Raw genomic sequence first — 23,120 nt, forward strand, 5'->3', positions numbered from 1 at the left:
GACCATTGTTACATAAAAGTCCCTGGCTTGACAACTGAAATGAGGCATCTAGCCATACAAGTTTTCAGTGGGATAAATGTTCCATCTTGGGGTGAATATAGTAAAAATATTCACACCAAGACTACTACACATCTTTCTTAACAGTTCAAGTGCAACAATACTTTAAAGTGCCATGTAATCATCTTTGATTAGCAGTCAAAGAGAGTAAGTTTATCCACAGTAAGTAGCTGATATACCTATCATTGAATATTTTTTCTAGGCAATTTTTTTATGTTTTGCAAATTCATTGTTAAGAGGTTCCAGGAGAAAATGAGGAATAGACTGGACAGGTTGGATTTTTTTTGGAGATGAAACAGTAAAATCAATGGACCCATTCAACTGTTCAGGATAAAAGAGAAAACACCAGTTTTTCAGTTACTATATTGATCATGATAGGTATTACTAAGTTTTTCATAGAGCACTCTACTAAAATGTTTTACATTCACTGTGTATGTTCATCTACTTTCATATGATGCTGCTGGTGAGTAATCTTTTGAAGGTGCTCAAAAGCATGTACTTTAAAGTTATTTTAAATTTAGAAATAACAGGGGTTTTATTGATTTGAGAAAAACAGTAATAATTAAAGAACTTATCTTTGTAACTTTTAATTCACTTTATTTAAGATTTTAATTAACTGTTTTTAATTCACTATTTGATCTGCAGCAACATCCAAGGTATCCTATTATCTTAGAAAAAAGCAAAAGAATGCAAATCACTGACAGTTCATTTGCACATCTTCTGGTCCACTTCAGGTCCTTCAGAATAAAATAGGTTTAGATTCTAATTATGTCTGCTAGAAAAATATATGGAAGATAATTTTAAAAACCACTTCAGTGTTCAAATATTTCATTTTAAAATATATTGCCAACAGGGAGATGAACTAGAAGATAATCCTTCAACAAGATTGAGCAATAATTGCAATTTGCTTAGTTTAAATTATAATATTCTTTGCATTGCTTTAAATATAAATTATGTTCACTTTTCCTTATGTTCAAGCGTGCATAAAGATTTTTCAATTAATTCTAAGGAAGCAATTTTTAAAATCATGGTTTCAAAATATCAGCACCCAGAAATATGTAGCAGTGGCAATCCTGGAACATGAGTTCAATAACTTAGCAAGGAGCTCATCTTCAAGCACAGCTTCATGAATAATAAGACTTGATTACCATACCTTGTAAAACACATGGGAGAAGGGAAGGAGAGTCGCCAATATCATGCAGTTCCTCTTGCCAACTTCCCCTACGGTGTTGAGTTCTTTATGTTCATCGAACATATGCCATAGGCCTTATGTCCAGAGGTTTTGGGGAGATGCTTGCTCTTTAGAGACAGACAGTGTTTTTTCTTTCTGCTGTCTAGTGTTAATTTTTCATCTGTCACTGTTTAAAGAAAAGCTGGAGGAGCATTGGAAGTCCATTTCCCAGTTTAGGCAACTCTGTTTCTTCTTTCTACATAAAAGAATCCTCTTGCCTGTGAATTCTTGTTCTTTTGAAATGCCCTGTGTCACCTTTACAATTCTTTCCTGCAAAAAACAAGTTGCCATATTCAGAATGGAAGGTCTTGAATTGCTGACACTTCTGACTGGTACTTCAGAGTACTTCTTCCATTACAGTACTACTTCCATTACTGCAGGACTGCTTCTGTGAATAAAGCCTCTGCTTGTATGTGTATGGTTTGTTTGTGCATCCTTATGATCTGCATTTGTGGTTTTTTTCACCTGCACAGCTCACAGGGTGTTTGCTATGCCCTTTGTGTTTCATGTGAGCATATTTGTCACTTACAGTACTTTAGAAAAAGTTGCAGTTGATCCTGGTGAGTTATGATAGAGACAACCTTCAATTTTGATGAGAATATATAAGTTTCTCTGGCTTTTACTGTATATTGCTAACCTTTTCAACAAAGAAAAAAAAATTCTGATAGTCATAGACCCCAAAATTGTGTGTATATTCACATCTGATCCAAACTTTGTTTTCTGTTTAAAGCTGCACTGGATACTGGATAATGCTAATACCTGTTGATTGCCTTTATGAACTAGCTGTCCTATCCTCATAGCATTCAGGTGTATTAGAAGAGGGAAAAAATTCAGACAAGTCCAGTTCTTGCTAAATGGTAGAACAGGTACATTAATTGGTGTTCTTCTACATTTCTTTTTTGTGCCTCTCATAATTTTGGCAGAAGAGAACTTTGAAATATTGAGCAAGGCAGCAAATGCAGCAGGTATGCAGTCAAATGCAGCGGGTAGTTGTCAGCCCTCACAGTTCTAGTTCTGCCACTTAGTTACATAAATTATCCATCTTGCACCATCTACTAATAAAGGACTGATTTCTTTTTGGATGCAAGAACGTCTTGGAGAGTGTTTTGAAGTGATAATACAGTGTATTTCTCAAGAACAAGTTTCTTGTAAAGGCAATGCTTGAAGCACCAAATTACTACCTTGAGAAAGGAGCATGCACAACAAATGGGCAACTTCTTCCTGAAGATTATTACACAATGTTTTACACAGTGTAAACTAGTGATGGGTTTTTTCCAAGTGTTTGCTGTGAAATGTTTTCTTAGTTGCTATTTTAATTATTGAGCGGACATGGAAGGCTTTGTAGACTGATAACAAACCAAAAGAACTAGACTCCCATGATCGCAAGATCAACCAAGCTTGAAAAAGCAGTTTTAAGATGGTTCAGAAACTCTTCAGTGAACTGTGTGGTGACAGATGGCAAGATTACCCAATTGTCTACAATAAATTGTAGCTTTTTTATGTTAGCATTAAGGCTGCTGTTGGTACAAAGGCATTCCTTTAATTTGAGCTCTGAATATTTGAATATCCCACTCCATTGGCAGGGGTAGGGGAAAAGAGGAGGGTAAGAGCCCAACTGTGAATTTGGTTACTGCTTTTATGTTTGCAGTTTGTTCTGGTGAATTTAGTCATATTCACCAGCATCACACACAAACACTGGTACTGTGTTCATGCCAAGAGCGGCTGAGATCTGAGAGTTTTCTCATCTCTGATGCCTCTTCTTTCCACTCTGTTAGAGGGAATGCACTCCTCACCATTTAGACTAACACAGCACTCTAAAGGCTGGCCATGCAGATAATTTGTCCAGTAGCAGTACAAATGTCGCCTTAAACAGCTCAGTCTAAAGGTAAATGCTAGCAGAGCTTCAGCAAATTGAGAACCCTTGGTAGCAGAACAGATGTAGGGACTGAAAGAGCAGAATAGATAGAAGATCCTAGAATCCCAGGTTAAAGATAGTAGGTTTTTTCATAAAATTAATTTAAGTTAAAATGAATAAAATTAATTAAAATTGGGGGTTTTTTTATTTGAGTTTACAAAAATGTAGCTATTTAATCATAGGTTGAATAGTTAAAGATAGAAAATACCTTTCAAATCATCAAGTCAAATCATCAACCTAGCACCACCACCATGTTCACCATTAAACCATGGGCTGAAGAGCCATATCCACACGTTTTTTTGGGATAGTGATATCCTTCCAGGGATGGTGACTTCACCACTTCCCTGAGCATGTTACAATATTTTACAATCCTTGCCATGAAAACATTTTCTCTTAATACCTAATCTAAATCTCCCCTGGCATAATTTGAGTCCATTTCCTCTTGGCCTGTTACTTGTTACGTGGTAGAAGAGATTGACACTCACCTTACTACAGCCTGCTTTCAGTTAGTTTTAGGGGTTGTGAGGGTCTCCCTGAACCTCATTTCTCTGGGCTAAGCAACCCTGGCTTCCTCAGCTGCTCCTCGTAAAACTTGTGCTCCAGACCCTTTACCAGCTTCATCACCCTTCCCTGGATGTGCTTCATTACCTCAGTGTCTTTCCAGTAGTGAAAAGAGCTGGATGCAGCACCTGATGTGTGGCTCACCAGTGCCAGTTATCCAGGGCAATCCCAGCCCTGGTTCTGCTGGCCACACAGTTTCTAATACGGGCCAGGATGCCATTGGCTTTCTTGGCCACCTGGTCACTGCTGGATCATGTTCAGCTGCTGTCAACCAGCACTTCAAGGTCCTTTTCTGCTGGACATTTTTCTAGCTACTCCTTCCCCAGCCTGTAGCACTACATAGGGTTGTTGTGACAAAAGTGCAGGACTCAGCACTTGGTCTTCTTGAACCTCCTACAACTGCCTTTGTCCCACTGATTCAGCCTATCTAGATCCCTCTGCAAACCCTTCTTACTATCAGCAAATCAATCATGCACACCTCTGCAGTCTGATTGCGTCCTTCTCCCATTGGAAATTCAGAACTGGTCCATACCATTTGACTTGAGGGGTCCCAGACATCTCACTAAGGTATACCAGTCACAGGTGCTGCTAAACAGATTCATGATAGCATCAAAAATGTTTATCAGATGCCTCAATGTTCTTGTAAAATTGATAAGGATATAAAGTTTGCTTTTATATTGATGGCCAGCTATGAGAAGACAAATTTTAGTTGGCACAATAGTGCCTGAGTTTGTCTTCATCAGTCGATTTAACCATGTTCCTAAAGTTCATAATCTCTAAAGAAATTCTGCCTTGTAATTAAATTTTGCAATAAGCCTGTTTTTTTCATGTTTGTTGTAAAATGAGAATTCCCTAAATTCCATAGCACTAACTCAGATTGTGTGGTTGAATTAGTGTATTAGTACACACTCTAAGTTGTGTCACTGGAATTGTCTAGCAACAGTTTTTGTCTCCTTAAAAAATATTCCTACCCTCCCAATCTGTGAAACAGCTGCATTTATCCATCTGTTCATTTTCATTAAACATTGTGTATTGAACTTGCTTCTAGTTCATTGTCAAAGCTGAGAGAGGAATAGTATATTTGAGGGATACAGCTAACACTCCCAGTCTGACAGTAAACTACAGGGATTCACATCAGTACAAAGATAAAGAAAAGGTAGTTGTCACTTACAGTGTAGTAATTGTGGTTATATTGATGTAGTCAATATTGATCCCACAGTTCTTGCCTTTGAAGACTTCAAATTCCAGCTGTTTTGAATTACAAAGGAATGGCTAGAAGGTCATGTTGGAGCTTCCCCTTCTGATCTCCCAGTGCATGAAGAGGCACAGGGCACATATATAGCACCAGCAGATGTTAATGATGTTCTAAGCTCCTGTGTTTCTAGAGTTACAAAGTGAATGTCACTTTCTTTTTTTTTTTTTTTTCTCCAGAAGAGCTAATAAAAGGTATAAGAAGACAGCAAAGTTAAGAGAGGTGATTTAGATCTCTGGACTTGAAAACAAGGAATGTACTGGGTTTAAATCATGAAATATTTAGCTACTTGCAGTCTTTCATTCCTGCCAGTGAAATGAGCAAGTATAACAAATTGTAGAGTTTGACCCTAGGGATTTTATTGAAATATATTAAAACAGATACATTCATCAGGTGGTTAATACATAAATAAGGATTTCAGCTGAGGTAGGGTCAAAATAATGCTCACTAATTCTAGTGATGTGCCAGAGATGGTGGTGGTCAGATTTATGGTTTAACATGAGTTGAGAGGGGATAAAAGAAAGATGTTTTTAGGGTCAAGGAGCATTCTACATTATCAGGCTTTGACAGGCAATTTAAAGTCTGGGAAAGAAGTGTAATAGTAGAGTCAGAGACTTGGAACAAAGAGAATATGTCATCTGTAGTGAGAATTTCAGTCTTTGAAGTATTCAGTATCAGGTCTTTAGTTGCATTCTGGTTTTTTGTTTTGTTCACATAAAGGGAGAGGCTTTAAGGCAAAGAATCTAGCAGGCAACCTCTTAATATGGCAGATTTCATGGCTAACTAAACTTCCATTTATGCCTGTTCATCTTAAGTAAGGGTTGCCATGGTCAATACCAAGAGATTTAAAGATCAGAGATGAAACCAAATGGGATGAAGAATTTTTTGTCATTTGCATAGAGGGTATTAATAAATTAGTAATGTTCACTATAGTAGTAATCTTACTTCAGAGAGAGAGAACTAACAGAAGCAATAAAGTGCAGTGAATTATTTTCCTTATATTTTGCACTAATAGTTAAAATACATGAGTATGGATTTTTTTTCCCAGTGTATTTTTATTCCCTAGTAACACTGAAAGACTGTTTTAACTGCTTTGTAGATAACTGTTGTCATGGAATGAGCAAAACTACGTTAACCCAAGTGCAAAGTAGAGTAATTACAATGAAATTAATTTTGGTGGCATTATAGAGATATTGGAAGAGAAGAAAATGATCCACAGACAGCATGAAATTGTATGACAGTATCACAGTATAGCACTAAGATATGGGAGTTTTTTCCTATATTTTTGCTCTAAAAGTTTAGGTGCTGGGTTCATGCCTTAATCCCTGGTGATGAAGGTTCCTGAAGTTCCCCCTAACAGCATGGAAGGTTGACTCTGTTTCATAATTAACTCAGCTAAACTCTTTAACTTGGTATCAACTTTCAAATGAATGTGGTGTGGGGAATTAAGTAATTCTGAAATCTAACTTCTGCATTACCAGTATCAGAGCAAAGTGCCCCAGTGTCCCTGGCTCTGCTCATGGCCTTGGCCTCATTTTGTAGACTAGTGTGAGGAATGGGCATGTAATGGGAGGTTGTGCAGGGTGTTGTTGACAGCATGAAGTGCTCATGTCTTAGGTTAGCTCTGCAACACTCCCAGCACCCTCCTTCCTCTCCTCCTGTATTTTTTCTTTTCCCTTTCTGACTAACCAGGACAGATCCATCTGCTGGGAAAATAATTTCTTTTAGTAGGTCATTTAGAAGTTCACTTAAATTATTTGTCTCTTCAGAAGGATCAAAAATGAAAAAAAGAGAAAAGAACATAATTACTGCCTATCCTTTTGAACATTGATTTGGGACCGGTAAAAGACTCAAAATGAGACTGGTGAGCTTTCTGTCAACTGCGTTCACTGAAAGCACTGTATCATTAAAGGAAGGGGTAGTAATTGCTTTGTGCTGTTGCTGAACTATTAGTCTGCAAATGCTTGTTCATGTAATTTAATTTTTTTAATGTATGTGTTGCTATTCCTCTACAAGGCATGGAAAGTCGTTACTTGTGCAATTTGTCATTGTGGTTAAAAGCATCAAATAACCTCTGTCCTCTACCACCAGCAATGCATCTGTTTGGCCTCAACTGGCAGTTGCAGCAGACTGAAAATGATACATTTGAGAATGGAAAAGTGAATTCTGATACTGTGCCAACACATCCTGTAACAGTTCCTGCCGGAGACAGTGGTAAGTGAAATGGGCACCATTTCTTTCCCCTTCTTTTGGAATATTTCCTTCCTTTGTGTCTTACATCATCAAACTTTGACTGTTTTACACACGATTCTATATTTAATGCAAGTACAGAGCATTTGTAAGTAATAGTAATTCTAAACAGATAAACAGGAAGAAACAGTTTCTCCTGCCTAGCATGTGAAGGGGCCTATGGATCCTGAGCAGCAATGCTGATCTTACTAGGAAAGCTAAGTGTCAAACTAAATTCCTCACAGGAATTTACATGTGATATTACATTTGATGAGAATAGGAAAGCTCTCATCATATCCAGAGAAGCAGAACCTCTGTTTACTCTAAAATACATGATAATACTTTTTTATTGTTGCTGTGGGGTGCCCAGAGATAGGTGCTGAGGCTGGCTCTGACCATCCTGCCTTAGGGGCCTCGTGTTGAACAAGTGGCCAGAACAAATCCAGGGGACCCTGGCTGGTGTCAGGACATACTGTTTCATAAGGGGCACCCGATGGCAAGAGTCAATTTTTGGGACTTTCAGCAAGCTCTCAATAGTTTTGGACAAAAGATTACATGTGTATGTTCCGTCGTAATCACTTTTTCTGAAGTTTTTGCTCCAGAAGAGGCACTTCAGGAATAATTTGCATATTTTTGAAGCTTCTCTCTTAGCTTCTTTCTTAGAAGGCAGCTCATGATCAAGGAGCTTTGTGTGGCATGATGACCTCACCATGGAATATCTTGGATTTTTCTCTACAGAAGTTGATATTTTCTTCTCTTTTATTTTTTTTTTTAATTTCTCTCTGAAATTTAATAGGTCAGGTATAATATGTACATTTGTTTTCTCAAAGTCTCTGGCATATAATGTTGGGTCTGAATCATCCAGCCAATATATAAAGCAAGGAAAAAAACTTTCTTAATTTTGTTGTAAGAGCTTTTAAAATACAAACCACATAAAGGGATTATTTTTTATCGACCTTTTTCCGTGTTGCCCTTTAAGATTCTCCAAACATTTAAGAGCTTGTGCACTTTTGGCTAACAGAGGCTTCAAAATCAATAGGTTTTGAATAGAAAACTTGATTTAAATGGTTGATGAATGCAGTGTTTGCTTCATTACACAAAAATCCATTTTCCCATTCACAAGGTATATCTGACCTCCTTACCACTGAGAAGGAGGAAGCCTCTGCCAGCAATTGACATCTTGAAAATTTTTCAAGTTATCACAGCTCCAAGTCATAGAAAAGTTATAGCTCAGTTCCCTCCTTTTGTCATTTTTGTAAGCTGTGAAACTTCTCCAGTCGGATATTTTCTTCTCATTTCCGTTACCTTCCTGCCTTCTTCTTGTACTCAGAAAATCATTATCACTTCCTGTTTTCTTCTTACTTGTTTTGAATTAAGAGCAAAAAAGCTACTTTATGGTTATGAATATTGATGCTGCAGTGACAGCTTTTCATCTCATTGTCTTCTGCATTCAATAGCCAATATACTTTATTTTATAAAATATACTGATTTTTATACTGATGTTTTTGTAAATATTTTATAAACACTTACTGGGGTTTTTCCCTTGATAATTAATTTTTTTAACAAACTAACACCTGTTATACACTGCCTCAAAAATAAAATAAAATAATAAGGATATCAAATACATTTTTCCTTCCTTATGTCCCTAAATACTGTTAAAGAGAACAGGGTTCATTCCACCCACTTAAAATGCTGTCCTCTGCAGCATATAGTATGTGGTCATTTATCAGCATGCATCAATACTGAACAACACACATAGCAGGGAGTACACATTTTAAACCACAAAAGAGGCACCAGTTGCAGAAGGGAAAGTGAGATGACTAGATGTGAAATGTGAGGAGCGAGGCCCCTGTGCTCTCACACTGGTTACTGAAGACTGTAAGGAAGAATCAATGAAGCCTTGATTCAGATATTTTGACAGCTGAACAAGTTTCAGTACCACCCTTCTCTAGTCCCCTGGTAATGTCCTGATCCTCTGATTTGGATTTGAGAAATTTCAACCATCCTAATAGTAAATGTGTATGAACAGGACATTTCATGTTTTGGTTTAAAGCTGTGTATAAGAACTGTTACTGTTTAGAAAATGGAAAGGAAATTATGACACTATGAAGATCTTTCTTAGGCTCATTGAGATAAAACAGAGATCAAAAAATAATTAACACCCTAACCTTATGGTGACAAACAGCTGCTTTCAGCTTTGAGAGAGGTGTTGGGGTGCTAAAGGGGCACATGACTACAAAGTAAAACCATCCTTTTTTTTCAATGAAGAACACAGGAGTCCTTAAGTGTATTACCTGCTGGGTGTTGAACCCCAGAAATAGGCATTCCTGGGAAGTTGGTTAATGTATTTGATAAAACAGCACTTACTCAAGCTGTCTAGCTCATCTCATCAGTAGTACAAGGCAGTTATTTTTCATTTGAGCTGTAGAAATAGGGGAAGTTGCAGATCAATACAGCAAACAAGTGTTTATTGTTTAGTGATTACCCGTAATCAGTGTGTGAATTTGTTCAACACAGTATGCTTAAATTTGAAGAAAGAAGTAAAAAACAAATGCTTAAATAAACTGAAATACTGAATACAGATCCATCTTCTAGAATAACACACGAATATTATGAAAGGTTAAGTCCAAATTCAGTAAAACATTAGACACATCCTGAGAAGTGTTTAAAAACTGGTGTCTTTAAAATCAGATATTTCACTGTCTTCTCATCAGCATTCTGATCAATGTGATAATCCTGTGAGACATTTTCAGCGACTGCAATGCCGTTGTGACACAGCTCTGATGATGATACCAGTTCCCACTCAAGGCCTCTCAGCAGTGCTTCTGTACCTGTTTAATTCAACAGCAGTCTCAGTTCATCTTGGATGCGCAATAAGTGGCGAGGATCAATCTGTGACCTCACCTGGCATTTCAGATTTTAATCTAGTTTTTTTGCAGTCTAAATGTTTGCAAAAAGGTTGTGTCAGTTTCCTCCATCAAATGATGAATAATGTAGAAATTGAACGTAAAAGGCAAGGCTGAATTGTCAGTTCTTCAGAACACTTGTATGCAAACAAGTGAGCATCACATGAACATGCTTATCACATTTAGATGGATTTAGTTCAATCTTTATAATAGACTAGCTGATGAAAAGAATATGAATTGGTAAAAACACAGCAAACTCCAAGACTGTAGTGACAGTTCCATTTTTCTTTGTATTGTTTCACTCAAGCCTCACCTTCATGTGCCAGCTGCTTAAATACAGCATTGCTTGCTTATGCAAAACAAAAACCAGAGCTGTAGCTTTTTTTAGTATTGAATAAATGCTCTGATATTTAATGTAGAAAATATTACATTAGTTCTCTTGACTACTTGTGTTTATGTATCTATTATTCTTAAAATCTGTATGCTGCATTTTGCTTTTTCTTTTGTTTTTTTCTTTTTAATGTGAGACTTTATTCTGAGAAACCCCTGTTAAAATGCTAGTGAAAAAAGTATAGTTTAATGTAGATTCTAAACCACTTCCATAATTCTCCTCCTTAGGGATGCTACAACATTTTTAGTTTGTAGGTGTTTGTGGTATCTTTGCCTTTTTATTTCCAAATCATTGAATTCCTGGGATCTTCTATTCAGAAAGGTTGTCAGGTAACATTTTTCTGAGGTAATTCGAAATATTTGAAGATATATATGAAGGATGATTGAAAGCCAGAAAGAAACACTAATTCTTGATCTCATTATTGTAAACCTTCAGGAAAATTAGGAGGATTTGCACAAGAAAACAACACAATAGATTCTGGAGAGCTTGATATAGGCCGAAGAGCGATACAAGAAGTGCCCCCTGGGATTTTTTGGAGATCACAACTCTTCATTGATCAGCCACAATTTCTAAAATTCAATATATCCCTTCAGAAAGATGCATTGATTGGAGTTTATGGTCGAAAAGGCTTACCACCTTCACACACTCAGGTGAGAACTGCTTGTGTTAAAAGTAGCACATTATTGAAAACCATGATTTGTATCTTTTGTATCTTTTTTGTCTCTCAGGATTACATTCTTTTCCATTTTGCTGATTTTTATTTTTATCCCATTTATACTTTGTTGATCTTATGTGATGACCAGAACTTTGGTAATACTCTGTGTTGGGATCTAGAATGGGGTACGTGGTATTCTTATTTATGAGCTGTTCTATTGCCTAATCAACAATTCTTCCGATATGGAGTTGTTTCATGCAGAATTTGTAGGTACTTTTTTATTCTTTGCTATATTCACATATCTTTAAAAACATAAGCAATATAGAATTATAATAAGAATAATAATATAGAATCTTATGGCCACGCATAAGGTGTGGTTGATAGTTCCTGCAAACAGCACATTAACCAAATTTCCAAAGAAGAAGACAAGCAAAGACTACAGTATTTACAGCTTGGTGTCTCACTACAAAAACATAAAAGAAAAAATAAATAATATGCATCTACAAAGATAGAGTGAATTGGTGTTATAAAAGTGGCAGTCTTCACTAGGCATCTAGTGTCTTGAAACTTTGTTAATAAGTGTGCTAGAGGATTTATTCTGTTCCACCCCTCAGGAGATTTCTAATGATGCCTTTTATTGCATATGGTCACACTTCCTATTAACAAAAAACCACTTTTTATCCCTAACAGAACAGTTAAAGTATAAAAGAATGAACAGTCTTCTGGATTGGTAGGAGAAACAGAGAATCAGTGCCTCAGATGGCATTTTAGCATTAATTGTATTCATATTATTTTAAAGATTTAAGACCCTCCAAGATTAGATTTCTTCCAACACAGTATTTGTCCAACCGCTGGCTCAGATCCATTTTTCCATCTGAATATGTATTTTAGCTCATTTTCTTCTACCCCATTTGGAGAAACATCTTAGTGATTTTTATTTTGAGTGTATGGGTTTGCCGTGGACACAAATCTAAGTATAGCAACCAAATAGTATAATTGTATCAAAGCTTAACTGATTATGTCTGATACGCAGTTGTGGCCGCAAATCCATAGGTTTAAAATTCATATATTTTAATTCCGTCCCATTTTTAAAAAAATTTTATTTTCATGCAATATTTAAATTTTTCAGTTTGGTTTTTTTTATTCAGGTATAACTTTTATAATATGTACAGTATAGCAATATATTACTAATATATTAATAATTATTACACCTACTTAATGGCCAAAAACCACAGAGGAAGGGTCAGCAAAGCAGATAAAGTCATGAAATGTTACATTAACTTTATTTTGTAGTTTAGTTTCCATTAAAGTACAAACACTTTACTGAATGCAGAAAGCGCGCTCATGTTTGCTTAAAAATTTGATCTTCATAATAATGATTAAATGGATTTTCTTCAGACCTTCACGTATGAGCACCCACCCTCAGGCTGACAACAACCACATGAAATTCTAGCATAAAGAAAATTGATTCAAAAAGTTATCAGCCATTTGAAATAGGGGTTTGGAATACAAATACCATCTCAATGATAACAGTAACAAGAGTTAGGGGAATAGCTGTGCAGCAAGAATGAATAAAACTGAAGAAGCTGATCTAGACTATGCATTTATATGAGAAGTTATGCAAGTGAGTACGACTATTAAAAAATGATCTTTACTTGATTCCTTATCCTGTCAAAAGATTAAAATAGGAGTGCCCTTTATCCAAAAACACAGAGACTACTAAATCTGTTTCCTGTCCTCTGTGTTACACAGACTCGAAGTTCTTACTAATGTTTAAGTATGATACAAAAGAAAGAATCATATGTGCGTCCTGCTTTCCATTTTGGATATACTGTTCCCAAGATATAAGTCAAGCTCTTTTGTCCTATTTTTGCCTGGTATATAATCAGAGTATTTTTTACAAACTGTTGACTGGATACAGTGAAAAATTAGTCATGCTTACTTATCCTACTAGTGCCCTACTGAACTTAAAAGGCTGCTAAAGCTTCTCAAGGCTACAGGTTTATCAGAATGTTTATATGCCCTTGATCCCAGTGGTGTCCAGTTAAGTGTCTGAGATAAAGCATGTACGTAATCTAAAAATGCAGTTTCAGTAAGTGGTTGGGGTTTTATTTGTGACCATGCTCCTTCATGTGGGGGAAAAAATGGAGTAAAATACATCTTGACCATTTAAGCCTTTCTCCAACAAAGTCCTAACACAGGACTTTGATGGAGACACAACTCATCCTGGTATAATACATATTCAACTGAAGTAGCTTATGTAAACAAAATAAGGTATTTTGGCAAAAAGACATCTGATTAAATAGAACGCTGAGGGGATTACAGGCGTAAGTCCATTTATTGCTTTCTTATTTCCCCTAATCTTACGGCTTGTACCAACAGAAGTTCCTAACTGGAAGCTGGGCATAGATAACAGGGACAGACTAACAGCTGATGTTTGGCTTCAATACATCTTTCCTTTCCACTTCTGTCCTTTACTTCCATCCTGCTCATTAGACAAGGCAGCTGACTCATGTGGATCCAAGTGTCACAAGAACATGGCAGACAAGCACATGAATGTCCATGCTGAGTTTGGTCAAAAGCCCATCTAGCCTCCTGTCTGTGATGGGGGCCATGAGCAGACACAGAGAGATCAATAAAGCAGCATGATAGTATTGTAGTTATTCTTCCTACAATGTGCTTTTGGTCTCCAGAGTTTTAAGGGTGGAGGACTTTGCTCTGGCAAAGATGCTGTCTTTGATTTCTCTACAGGTCTTGGATAGATTCTTTTTTCCTGTAATTTGCATAGTCACCTTTGAATCTATGGAAGCTTTTAGCGTCTGTGACATTTGCAGCAGGGCTTAACTACACGTCTCACACTGTACTCCTCAGTGTGTTTTGAGACAGTAACTTTTGTTTGACACACTGTTTTGGAAGAGGCACAGCAGAATTTCTCATTAATTTCTTCTTCATGGTGCCCTTGATTAATGGATCTCTAGTGTTATCAGTGAGTTCTATTTTTTCCAGTCTGTTTTGTCATTCTTTTTATGAAAGCCTTTTTGGTCGTTTGGTTATCCTTTTCTGAAAGTTCTCCTGTTTTAGTGCAGCCTTTTCAAGGTGTTACCAGAACAGCACAGAACATGAGAAGTGTTTAACTATGATGGTTTCATTCAATGCCTTAATGATGTCTGCTTTTCTTTTTTTTTTAATTATTGAGCTCTTATTTCCATAATCTGTCTACCATAGCTCAAAGAACTCATCCTCTAATGACAAAAGTTGGCTTAGAGCCCATCTTTGGATGTGTAAAGCTAGGGTTGTTTCATGAGGACTTTGAAAAGTAGGATCTCACTCACATCTATCACTTCATGTGTGTGTCTCTTGAATGCTATCTGCCCTTATCTTCCAGTCACAGAATGACAAGTGCTAATAACAAAATTTATGGAAATGAGCAACTGCTGCTTGTTTCTCAAACATCAGTATTTGAATTTTCAGGTCTTACGTTAAATAATAGAGAACTTACTACTTCCTGCACTCTGCCAGTATTTGTAAAGTTGCCTTGTCACCTGTCCTGCAAAATCTTTGCTCATATGCCTGTGTAACCATACAGCACAATTTTCTTTAGCTCCCTCCTTACACCTTTGGTATTTCTACCAATGTCTGTCTTCTCGTTGTCACCTTTGACTATAACGCAGAACTTGCCTCTTACATTTGCCACCTTGTTTTCCACTTCTCTCCTGTACCCTTTTCCTGTTTATCCACTTCTTTTTTGTACCCAGTTAAAACCTGACAACAACTAAGAGAACACTGTAGTCAATATCTGTCCCTAATTGTACAATCTCTGGTGCCAATTATCCTAATATTGCAGGGGACATAATAAAAGTATGATAGGAATAGGCTTGGGAGAGAGTTCAAGTCTTTACACCCTTGTCTTGTAATAGGATGAATCCAAGAAGTCTTAGTTTACACCCTTGTCTTGTAATAGGATGAATTGTATATAAACTATTCCTATCGATTGCTTAGAATTCTATTAATTAAACAGTAACAGAATACAGAAAATTGAACTCTTGTTCTGTCCTGTGATCCAAAATAATAGGGATATAGCATGTAGGAAATGGTTTGAGGTATCGTATTCAGGACAGAATTTTCGGTTGCTTTGCTGTATTCTCTTTAGGTGTCAAAATTAGTCTCAAGCACAGCTACTATTTGTGTGTCACAGACTGATCTGAGATGCATAGTTTTCTTTCTGGGGAATCATAAATAAATCAACCAGAAATAATTGACGGTGGCTGTCCATTCAAAACCCAATCAATGCAAGCCTGAAAGTCTTTGTGACACTTTCTAAAAATGTCAGTTCCATTGCAGCCAGAGAATCAATATGTTTATTTAAAGAGACTTTTAAGAATAAAAAAGATACTTTGGTTTAAAGCAAAACTGTATGGAATGGTAGGGCAAATCATCACATTTAGACTCAATATAAAGGAAATTTATTTATCCTTATAGTAGGAAAATAAAATTGGTATGGTTTTTCTTATGAAGATTATTGTTTTTCCAGTCTGTTGCCATGTCCCAAATATAAAAAAGCAGCCTTTAAAAGGGTTAGTTAAGATCAATTTTTTGTTTATTTGCTGGGGGACAGAATGAACAGTTAATTTCCTTCTGTATGGCTTTTTAAGTGTAGTCTAAAATGGTGTTCTGATAACAGCATATGTCCTTATTACATTACAAATACAAAATCGTGAATTGTACTGTGTTGTCAGCCATTAGTGGCCAATCAAGTGATGTAGCCACTTATTCCTGTATCAAAAATACAGTTTTAATTGGAAATTGTCCTTTTACAAAAGTGGTCTCTTGCCATATATACATTACAAAGTCACAACTAATGTCTATGAATGACCTGTTAAAACTCAGAGCTCCCTGAGCCTTCCCTTTTTAAAAATGCTAGAACCACTGGAGAGGCAGGAGTGAAAAAAAAGCCAAAACTGTTTCTCTATTACTCACAAAATAAGATAAATATTTAATACTCTGACAAATGAGAGTGTTGAATGGTTTTGAATAATTGCTCTCCCAAATGATCGCATTCGTTTCTGTGTGGTGCAGTGCATACAGAGCTGCCGAGGCACCGGCTCCGCGCACCCTGATCACATTATCTTCTGTCCTGCTCACTCAGACATCGCTGGAAAAGCATCTCGTCTCGGGTCTTGATAGAGTTGTATTAACTATGCATTTCCTTCACATACTGGCTGGTGGGAAGATGATTCTGAGTACTGGGGAGGAGCAATCTTAAAATACCAGTGAATTTTGGCCTGCAATTTCAAGAAGAGAACACAAGTACTTAAACCCTTGTTCTGGGACAAAGGCAATCATATTTTCTTTTGTCTCAGGAGCAGTTTCTGAAGGTCACAAGTCAGAGAGGAAATCATTGATCCTCTGGTCCTGGGAACTGATCTTATCCCAGCTCAGGTGAATCAGTGGTTCACATGCTGGCCTTTACTTTAAAAGGCCCTGGATGTAATTTCATTTGAGAGAGATCTTCAACATGTGGAAAGATTGAAGGTGTATGTGCTACAGTTCACTTCATATGATAAACGTGTCACAGTAGAACTGAAAGCTTGAACAGTCTTAGCAGTAAAAGCAGAGACCCTCTGCCACAAGCAAGAATGCTCTTCAATTTTCCTACCTTTTTAATTTTGCTCTATATGTATTGATCTTTATATGTTCAACATGCAGGAGACAACTTTCAAGCCATGAGAACAGACTCCAGATAGTGTAAAATCAGTGCAGGGCCTGGAGCAGTTTTAGCCCTCCAGGTGCCTTAGCCCTAGTTCAGGTGCATAAACATGCATAACATGCATAAAAACTTGTGTTCTGAGTTTGCTTGTTTTATCAGCTCAGATGCTGCTATATTTTTCCAAGCCCCATGTTAGTTGTTAAAATACAGTGTGTGCTGTCCATTGACCTGAGGCACCATGGGACTTGGTCACTTTGTCATTTTTGATAGTTGCAATGTTTTCTGCTTTCCTTCTCCTGTTTTGAGCTTCTGTGATGAGAAGTAAAGCTCTTTCTCTCCTTCCTCAAAAAGTCCAGGCTGTACAAAAGGGGGATTGAGCAGTTAATCCTTCATCTGAAATTAAATGAAGAAAAGTAGATTATTGGTATTGTATGTTATTATTAGCCCATATGTATGTAACACAGTTTGAAAGTTAGCTCTCACCTGGTAATTAAGGTGCCAGTCATGACTGCAGACTCACTTCAACCACTATTTTCTTCCCCCAGTGTATGTAATTAATGGGTTCATTGACCACTTTCTACTGAAAAACTCTTTCTAATAAGCATGAGAACTAGTTGGTAATTTTATTTGAATGCTTAGCAAGGAGCAAAGAAAGAAGAAAGGGTTGGTTTCAGCTGCTCCAAAAGGAAACTTGGTCTAAATAGAAGCATATTGTCAGGGTGGTGCCGTGGTCATCCTGTGAGTTGTCGAGCTCTGGCCTGTGCTTCGTTGCAGTATGACTTTGTGGAGCTCCTGGACGGCAGCCGGCTGATTGCGAGGGAGCAACGCAACCTGCTGGAGTCGGAGCGAGCCGGACGGCAGGCGAGGTCTGTCAGTCTCCACGAGGCAGGTTTTATCCAGTATTTGGATTCTGGCATCTGGCACCTGGCCTTTTATAATGATGGGAAAAATGCAGAGCAGGTGTCTTTTAATACCATAATTATAGGTAAGCATAATCTTTAAAGCTTTTACCAAACACTTGCTTGGGGTTAGGTTTTTAGGAATTAATAGATAGGTTTTCGTAGTTAAATGATCTGACTATTTTTTTTTGCAGGTTTTCCATTTATGTGTTTCTTTTGCTACTCAGAATAAAACACAGTATATATTTTAATTTCTTGATCTAAGGTATAAGGGTTTTAATTTCTTAGTCTAAGGCATAAGTACTTCTAGTGAAACAGTGCTTGAAAGGAGGATGCTGTTTTGTATTATTTATTAAATGGCACGGGACTAGATTTTAAGTATGGAGCTTATGTAGTTTTACACTTATAATTTTAGCCTTTTTTTTGGAATATAATGTCCGAAGATACTGGGGGCATCAGCAGTAGAAAATCACAGCCATTCATGCTCTTTGAACAAAACAAATCTAAACACTTCTCAGAGCGAGAACAAGCTGTCAGTTAGTAGTGACTCAAATGACAGCTACTTCATGTAGTGGGCACCTGAGTTATCCTTCTCTTTTTCCTTTTAGAGTCTGTGGTGGAATGCCCCCGAAATTGCCATGGAAACGGTGAATGTGTTTCTGGATCCTGTCATTGTTTTCCTGGGTTTCTGGGCCCCGATTGTTCGAGAGGTAAATCAGCCCAATGCTTTTCTCAAGTCAGTTTAAGTGACCATAAAGACAAATTCATCAGGAAAGCACCATCTCAGATGTTCTTTGGTGGAGATGTTTATTTTGATTGTTCTGCTGTGTTCTGTTTCACAGCAGCCTGCCCGGTGCTGTGCAGTGGCAATGGGCAGTACTCCAAAGGACGCTGCCTGTGCTACAGCGGCTGGAAGGGCACCGAGTGTGACGTGCCTACGACTCAGTGTATCGATCCCCAGTGTGGGGGACGGGGCGTTTGCATCATGGGCTCTTGTGCCTGCAACTCTGGGTACAAAGGAGAAAACTGTGAAGAAGGTAAATAGTTTTGCCAGCACCAGCTGTTGTTGGTCAGGTTAACAGCTGGCACATCTGGCTCTGTAAATTTTTCTAGATTTAGATATTATGCACTAACGCTGTTTCTTCAGAAAACATTTTGCAATACTGCAAATCAAGTTTTGGAATCACTAGTATCACTGAATTCTACAGAATTATTGTACTCTGTTTATTCTCAAGTAAGCAATGGAAAAATTCAAAGTAACGTGCATGTTATATTTTTGTGTGCCAGTATATTTGAGTTTCATCTGGCTGAAATCAGCTAAGAAAGCACATGAAACACATATGTAGGAGGAATTCTTACTGAATTTTCCAATTTTAGAGTAATCATTAATTTTTTGCATTTGTTCCACTGACCAGATTGTGGAAAGTGCTGATTTCAATGCATCAGGGGGAAAAATGATGCATTATTCTTGTATTCCAGAGATATGCATAATAATATTCATTCTGAAATGCTGCAAAATGCTCTTCATTTTCTATTATATCTGTTTCATCTGGCTGAAATCAGCTAAGAAGAAAGCACATGAAACACATATGTAGGAATTCTTACTGAATTTTCCAATTTTAGAGTAGTCATTAATTTTTTGCATTTGTTCCACTGACCAGATTGTGGAAAGTGCTGATTTCAATGCATCAGGGGGAAAAATGATGCATTATTCTTGTATTCCAGAGATATGCATAATAATATTCATTCTGAAATGCTGCAAAATGCTCTTCATTTTCCATTATATCTTTTTAGGGAGTAAAAACTGCTATTTTCTTCCCCAATCAAATTGATTTTATTGATCTCCACATACAAAGTAATGCAATTAAGTGTCTGGAATTAAATTTTCAGACCATTGACCCTACAAGTGTAACATTTTATTGAGTCAAATTGCTGAATTAAATCTCATCATCTAAAGCACAAGTGAATTAAGACAGATAGACAGTATGCAACTCATTTATTTCTGAAACATTTTGGGGGTCCTTTATAGCCACCAAATCTATGGTGGTAGTGGATAGGGTAAGTAGTACCAGGGAATAGTGCAGCAGAGAATCCAACAGTTCCTCCATTATGATTAGGCAGAATCAAGATCAGTTGCCCAAGACCCAAAGCTAATCTTGCTGTAAGTCAGAAAAATGAGCAAACCTTGAAAGATTCTCCATTGATTCAGTGGTAACCTGTAACTGTCTTGATGTCAGTTACGTGCATGCACAAAATTCACAGGATCAGAAAGTGGTGTGAAAGAGAGGTGTCTTGCAAGGAAAATTGCAGCTATGTAAGAAATGATGAAAAAGAGGATTTACCTTGTAGCCAGAGAAGGTCTTGCAAGGAAAATTGCAGCTCTGTAAGAATAGCTTACATAGCTATTCTTACATAGCTGCAAATGTTGAAAAAGAGGATTTACCTTGTAGCCAGAGAAGGGAGGCTGGCACAAAGAGAACTTAGTCCACTCTGTTTTTTCCTCATTCAGTGCAATGAAAGAAAGGTGAACTTCTCAGCTTCAGCGTACTTATGTTTACTTTAAAGATGGGTGCAATGCTGCCTATTTTTCATACGGTCTTGAAATGTGAATGAAGCCCAAAAGTGCCGTTAGCACCTCTGGGTGGATTACTGTTGTTAGGACAGACAGGTTTAAGCTGATCTTTCTCCTCTCCTTGCAGCGGATTGCTTGGACCCAGCCTGCTCCAGCCACGGTGTGTGTATCCACGGCGAGTGCCACTGCAACCCTGGCTGGGGGGGCAACAACTGTGAAATCCTGAAGACAATGTGCTCTGACCAGTGCTCTGGCCATGGCACCTACCTTCAAGAGAGTGGTAGCTGCACCTGCGACCCCAACTGGACAGGTCCAGATTGCTCCAATGGTAAGAGTTAAAAGCACTGGCATTTTATAAAATGTTGATGTCTCGAATTGAAGCATTTTAATGACATTACTGTGTTAGGACCTGACCTGCTGAGCTGATTGATCTCTTGGAGTTGACTTCAGCATGAACTGTAAATTGATTCAAAGGTTCAAAATAATTGATGAGTTTGAAGGATTTGAAAATCAATGTATTTGTTTGTAGCTTCTAACTGCTTTCATCTGGTGACTTCAGGTATTTCACAAGCAAGTTCAGAATGTACTTTGCATGATATAGATATTTCCTAATACATCTACTTAAAAATTTAAAACTACGCTAGTGAAACCAGGGGCATTCACATTTTAAGAATCTCTCCAGCTCATTTGAGGTAATTTTCCTGAAAAGCAGCTAACATTCAAGTTTGAAGGCAAAGGGAATGCAAGAATGAGTCTTAAACAGCTTTTGAGGCAGGGTGCAGGCTGCCAGGGTGGAAGGAGTTTGTTGGAGTGAAGAAGCAGAGGAATTTCTTGAAATATGGAACTGAGCTTATTAAAGCCATAGTCTGAGCTTAGAATCAAAAGGAGAAAACTAGAGGTACTAGGACAGAGAGCAGAAGCTAAATATTTATAAAGGATGACAGCAGCTTTTTGACAAATAGGAGTTTTTAGAATCTTGTTTGGTAGCCACATATCAAAAAAGAAATCATGTCTAACTGTGAGACATGTATTTGTCTAAAACAGTTCATCTAAGAACTCAGACGCTTTGTTAATGAAAACTGAACACATGGACTGGCTGGGTTTATGCCAGCTTATGAATAAATATAACTTTTTCATGAGGAACCATCTTTTTGAAACAAATGTACTTCCTGACCGGGATCTGTGATACTTCATAATGGTTTATGCATACGTGAGTGATTGAGTTCCAAACACGCTAGAAGAAAGTGACAAAGAGAAGAAAATGTTGTCTTCTGTGAATTTTGTTTAGAAGAAAAAATCCTTCTCTGTTTCTAGCACTAAAAATGGCTATTTGTGTTAGACCCTGTCTAGTTCTCAGGCAAAACATAGATCCCCTATTTACTGACACGTCCTCTGCACTTCTTTCGATGGCCAGTTATGCTCCATCTTTTACTTAGGTTTCATGGAATGATTTATCATTAAAATAACATCAAATATTTCTGATCTCAAATATCTCAAGTGTGTCAGACTCACAAAAGAATGTTTGTAAGAACATGCAGAGATTATTTGCTGAAGCTGTGCAAAATGACCTTCAGAGCAGTACACTAAAAAAAGTAAATCTTACCCATAAACATGTTGTTAAGCTGTTAGATGAAGAAAAGAATGAGTTACTTCCATCAGAGGGTTTTATAGGTTTGAAATCAGCAGAGCTTTCCTCTATCTTCATCAGCAGTTTGTCCGTTAATTAGCCCTTCAATTCCACTTCAATTAAATTAACTCTAATTAATAAATTCATTACAAAGATTGACGCACCTTGCTCAAAGCTGGTGTGCTAAAAGCTGATAAACACCTTCACCCTAATGAAAAATTGATTAGATTGAAGAGAAATAAACCTTTCTTTCTCAGAGCTGCAGTGACGTTTTGTGACTATGAAGTTAATCAAACCGTCTTGCATCTTTTAATCAAAAATTTAATTCAAAGTAGATATAAAATGCTATATAGTTGGTGGGGGGGAAAGGAGGGGGAAAGTACAGCTGTCTTTCTCTATAAAGGCTTTGGGCTGTTTCTTACAGGAAATGTCACAGGTCCTTGATACTGTGTTTAATGTTCTACAGCACTTTGAGACAGCAGAGAGAAAAACACTGTTGAACAGGAAACTGGAAACCTTTCTTGCACTGAATGAAAGTTTCTTCTGCTATTAAAAATTATTTTGATCTTTTATTACTGAACTACTTGCTGTCTTTTACAAGAAAAAATAAAAACTAAATATAGTATTTCTATGAACCATACATGGCTACAGCTAGCTGTATTCCAAGGAACTAAAAAGTCCCTCAGGCTGTATTGTATCTCTTTGGGTTTTTTGTTTTCTGCTTAGCAGAAGTAAAGTTTGCTGGAGTCTGACAAAATGAACCAAAATGGTAAATGCAAAATCCGGCAGTGTAAATTATCATCTTGTATTAGCTGAGACTTAATATGTGTTGTTTGGTCTCTGACTACCTTTGGCTGTTAACCTATTTTTCAATTATTCTATCAGATACAAGATCCTGTTACTATATGTAAATGACAAGTTAAACTGCTGTATGTTGATTTATTTTTTTAACAAATTATTATTGAACCAGACTGTTCATACCTGTCACTGATACAAATTTACTCAAAGAGTAAAATGATATTTTATACTTTACAGTTGTGTCAGTGTGTCAGCATAGTGCTAATTTGTCTCACTAAGGCTGATTCTTTATAATGAAAAATGTGTCAGTAATGGCACAT

The 23,120-nt window shown here is 37.1% G+C and overlaps 1 protein-coding gene across 16 annotated transcripts in view; it reads left to right on the forward strand.

Annotated features, from left to right (window-relative positions):
- The window catches only part of TENM3 (teneurin transmembrane protein 3), a 407,967-nt gene that overhangs the window by 305,666 nt on the left and 79,181 nt on the right, over positions 1-23,120 (forward strand). For all 16 annotated transcript variants that reach the window (XM_039700050.1, XM_039700051.1, XM_039700048.1 and 13 more), the window contains 6 exons: positions 7,108-7,230; positions 10,978-11,192; positions 17,679-17,889; positions 18,412-18,513; positions 18,646-18,840; positions 20,503-20,703. In XM_039700050.1, coding sequence (XP_039555984.1) covers positions 7,108-7,230; positions 10,978-11,192; positions 17,679-17,889; positions 18,412-18,513; positions 18,646-18,840; positions 20,503-20,703 — 1,047 coding nt within the window. The remainder of the gene's footprint in view (positions 1-7,107; positions 7,231-10,977; positions 11,193-17,678; positions 17,890-18,411; positions 18,514-18,645; positions 18,841-20,502; positions 20,704-23,120) is intronic.

Source organism: Passer montanus, unplaced genomic scaffold, assembly GCF_014805655.1.
Source record: "Passer montanus isolate IOZ18808 unplaced genomic scaffold, ASM1480565v1 scaffold14, whole genome shotgun sequence".
NCBI lineage: Eukaryota > Metazoa > Chordata > Aves > Passeriformes > Passeridae > Passer > Passer montanus.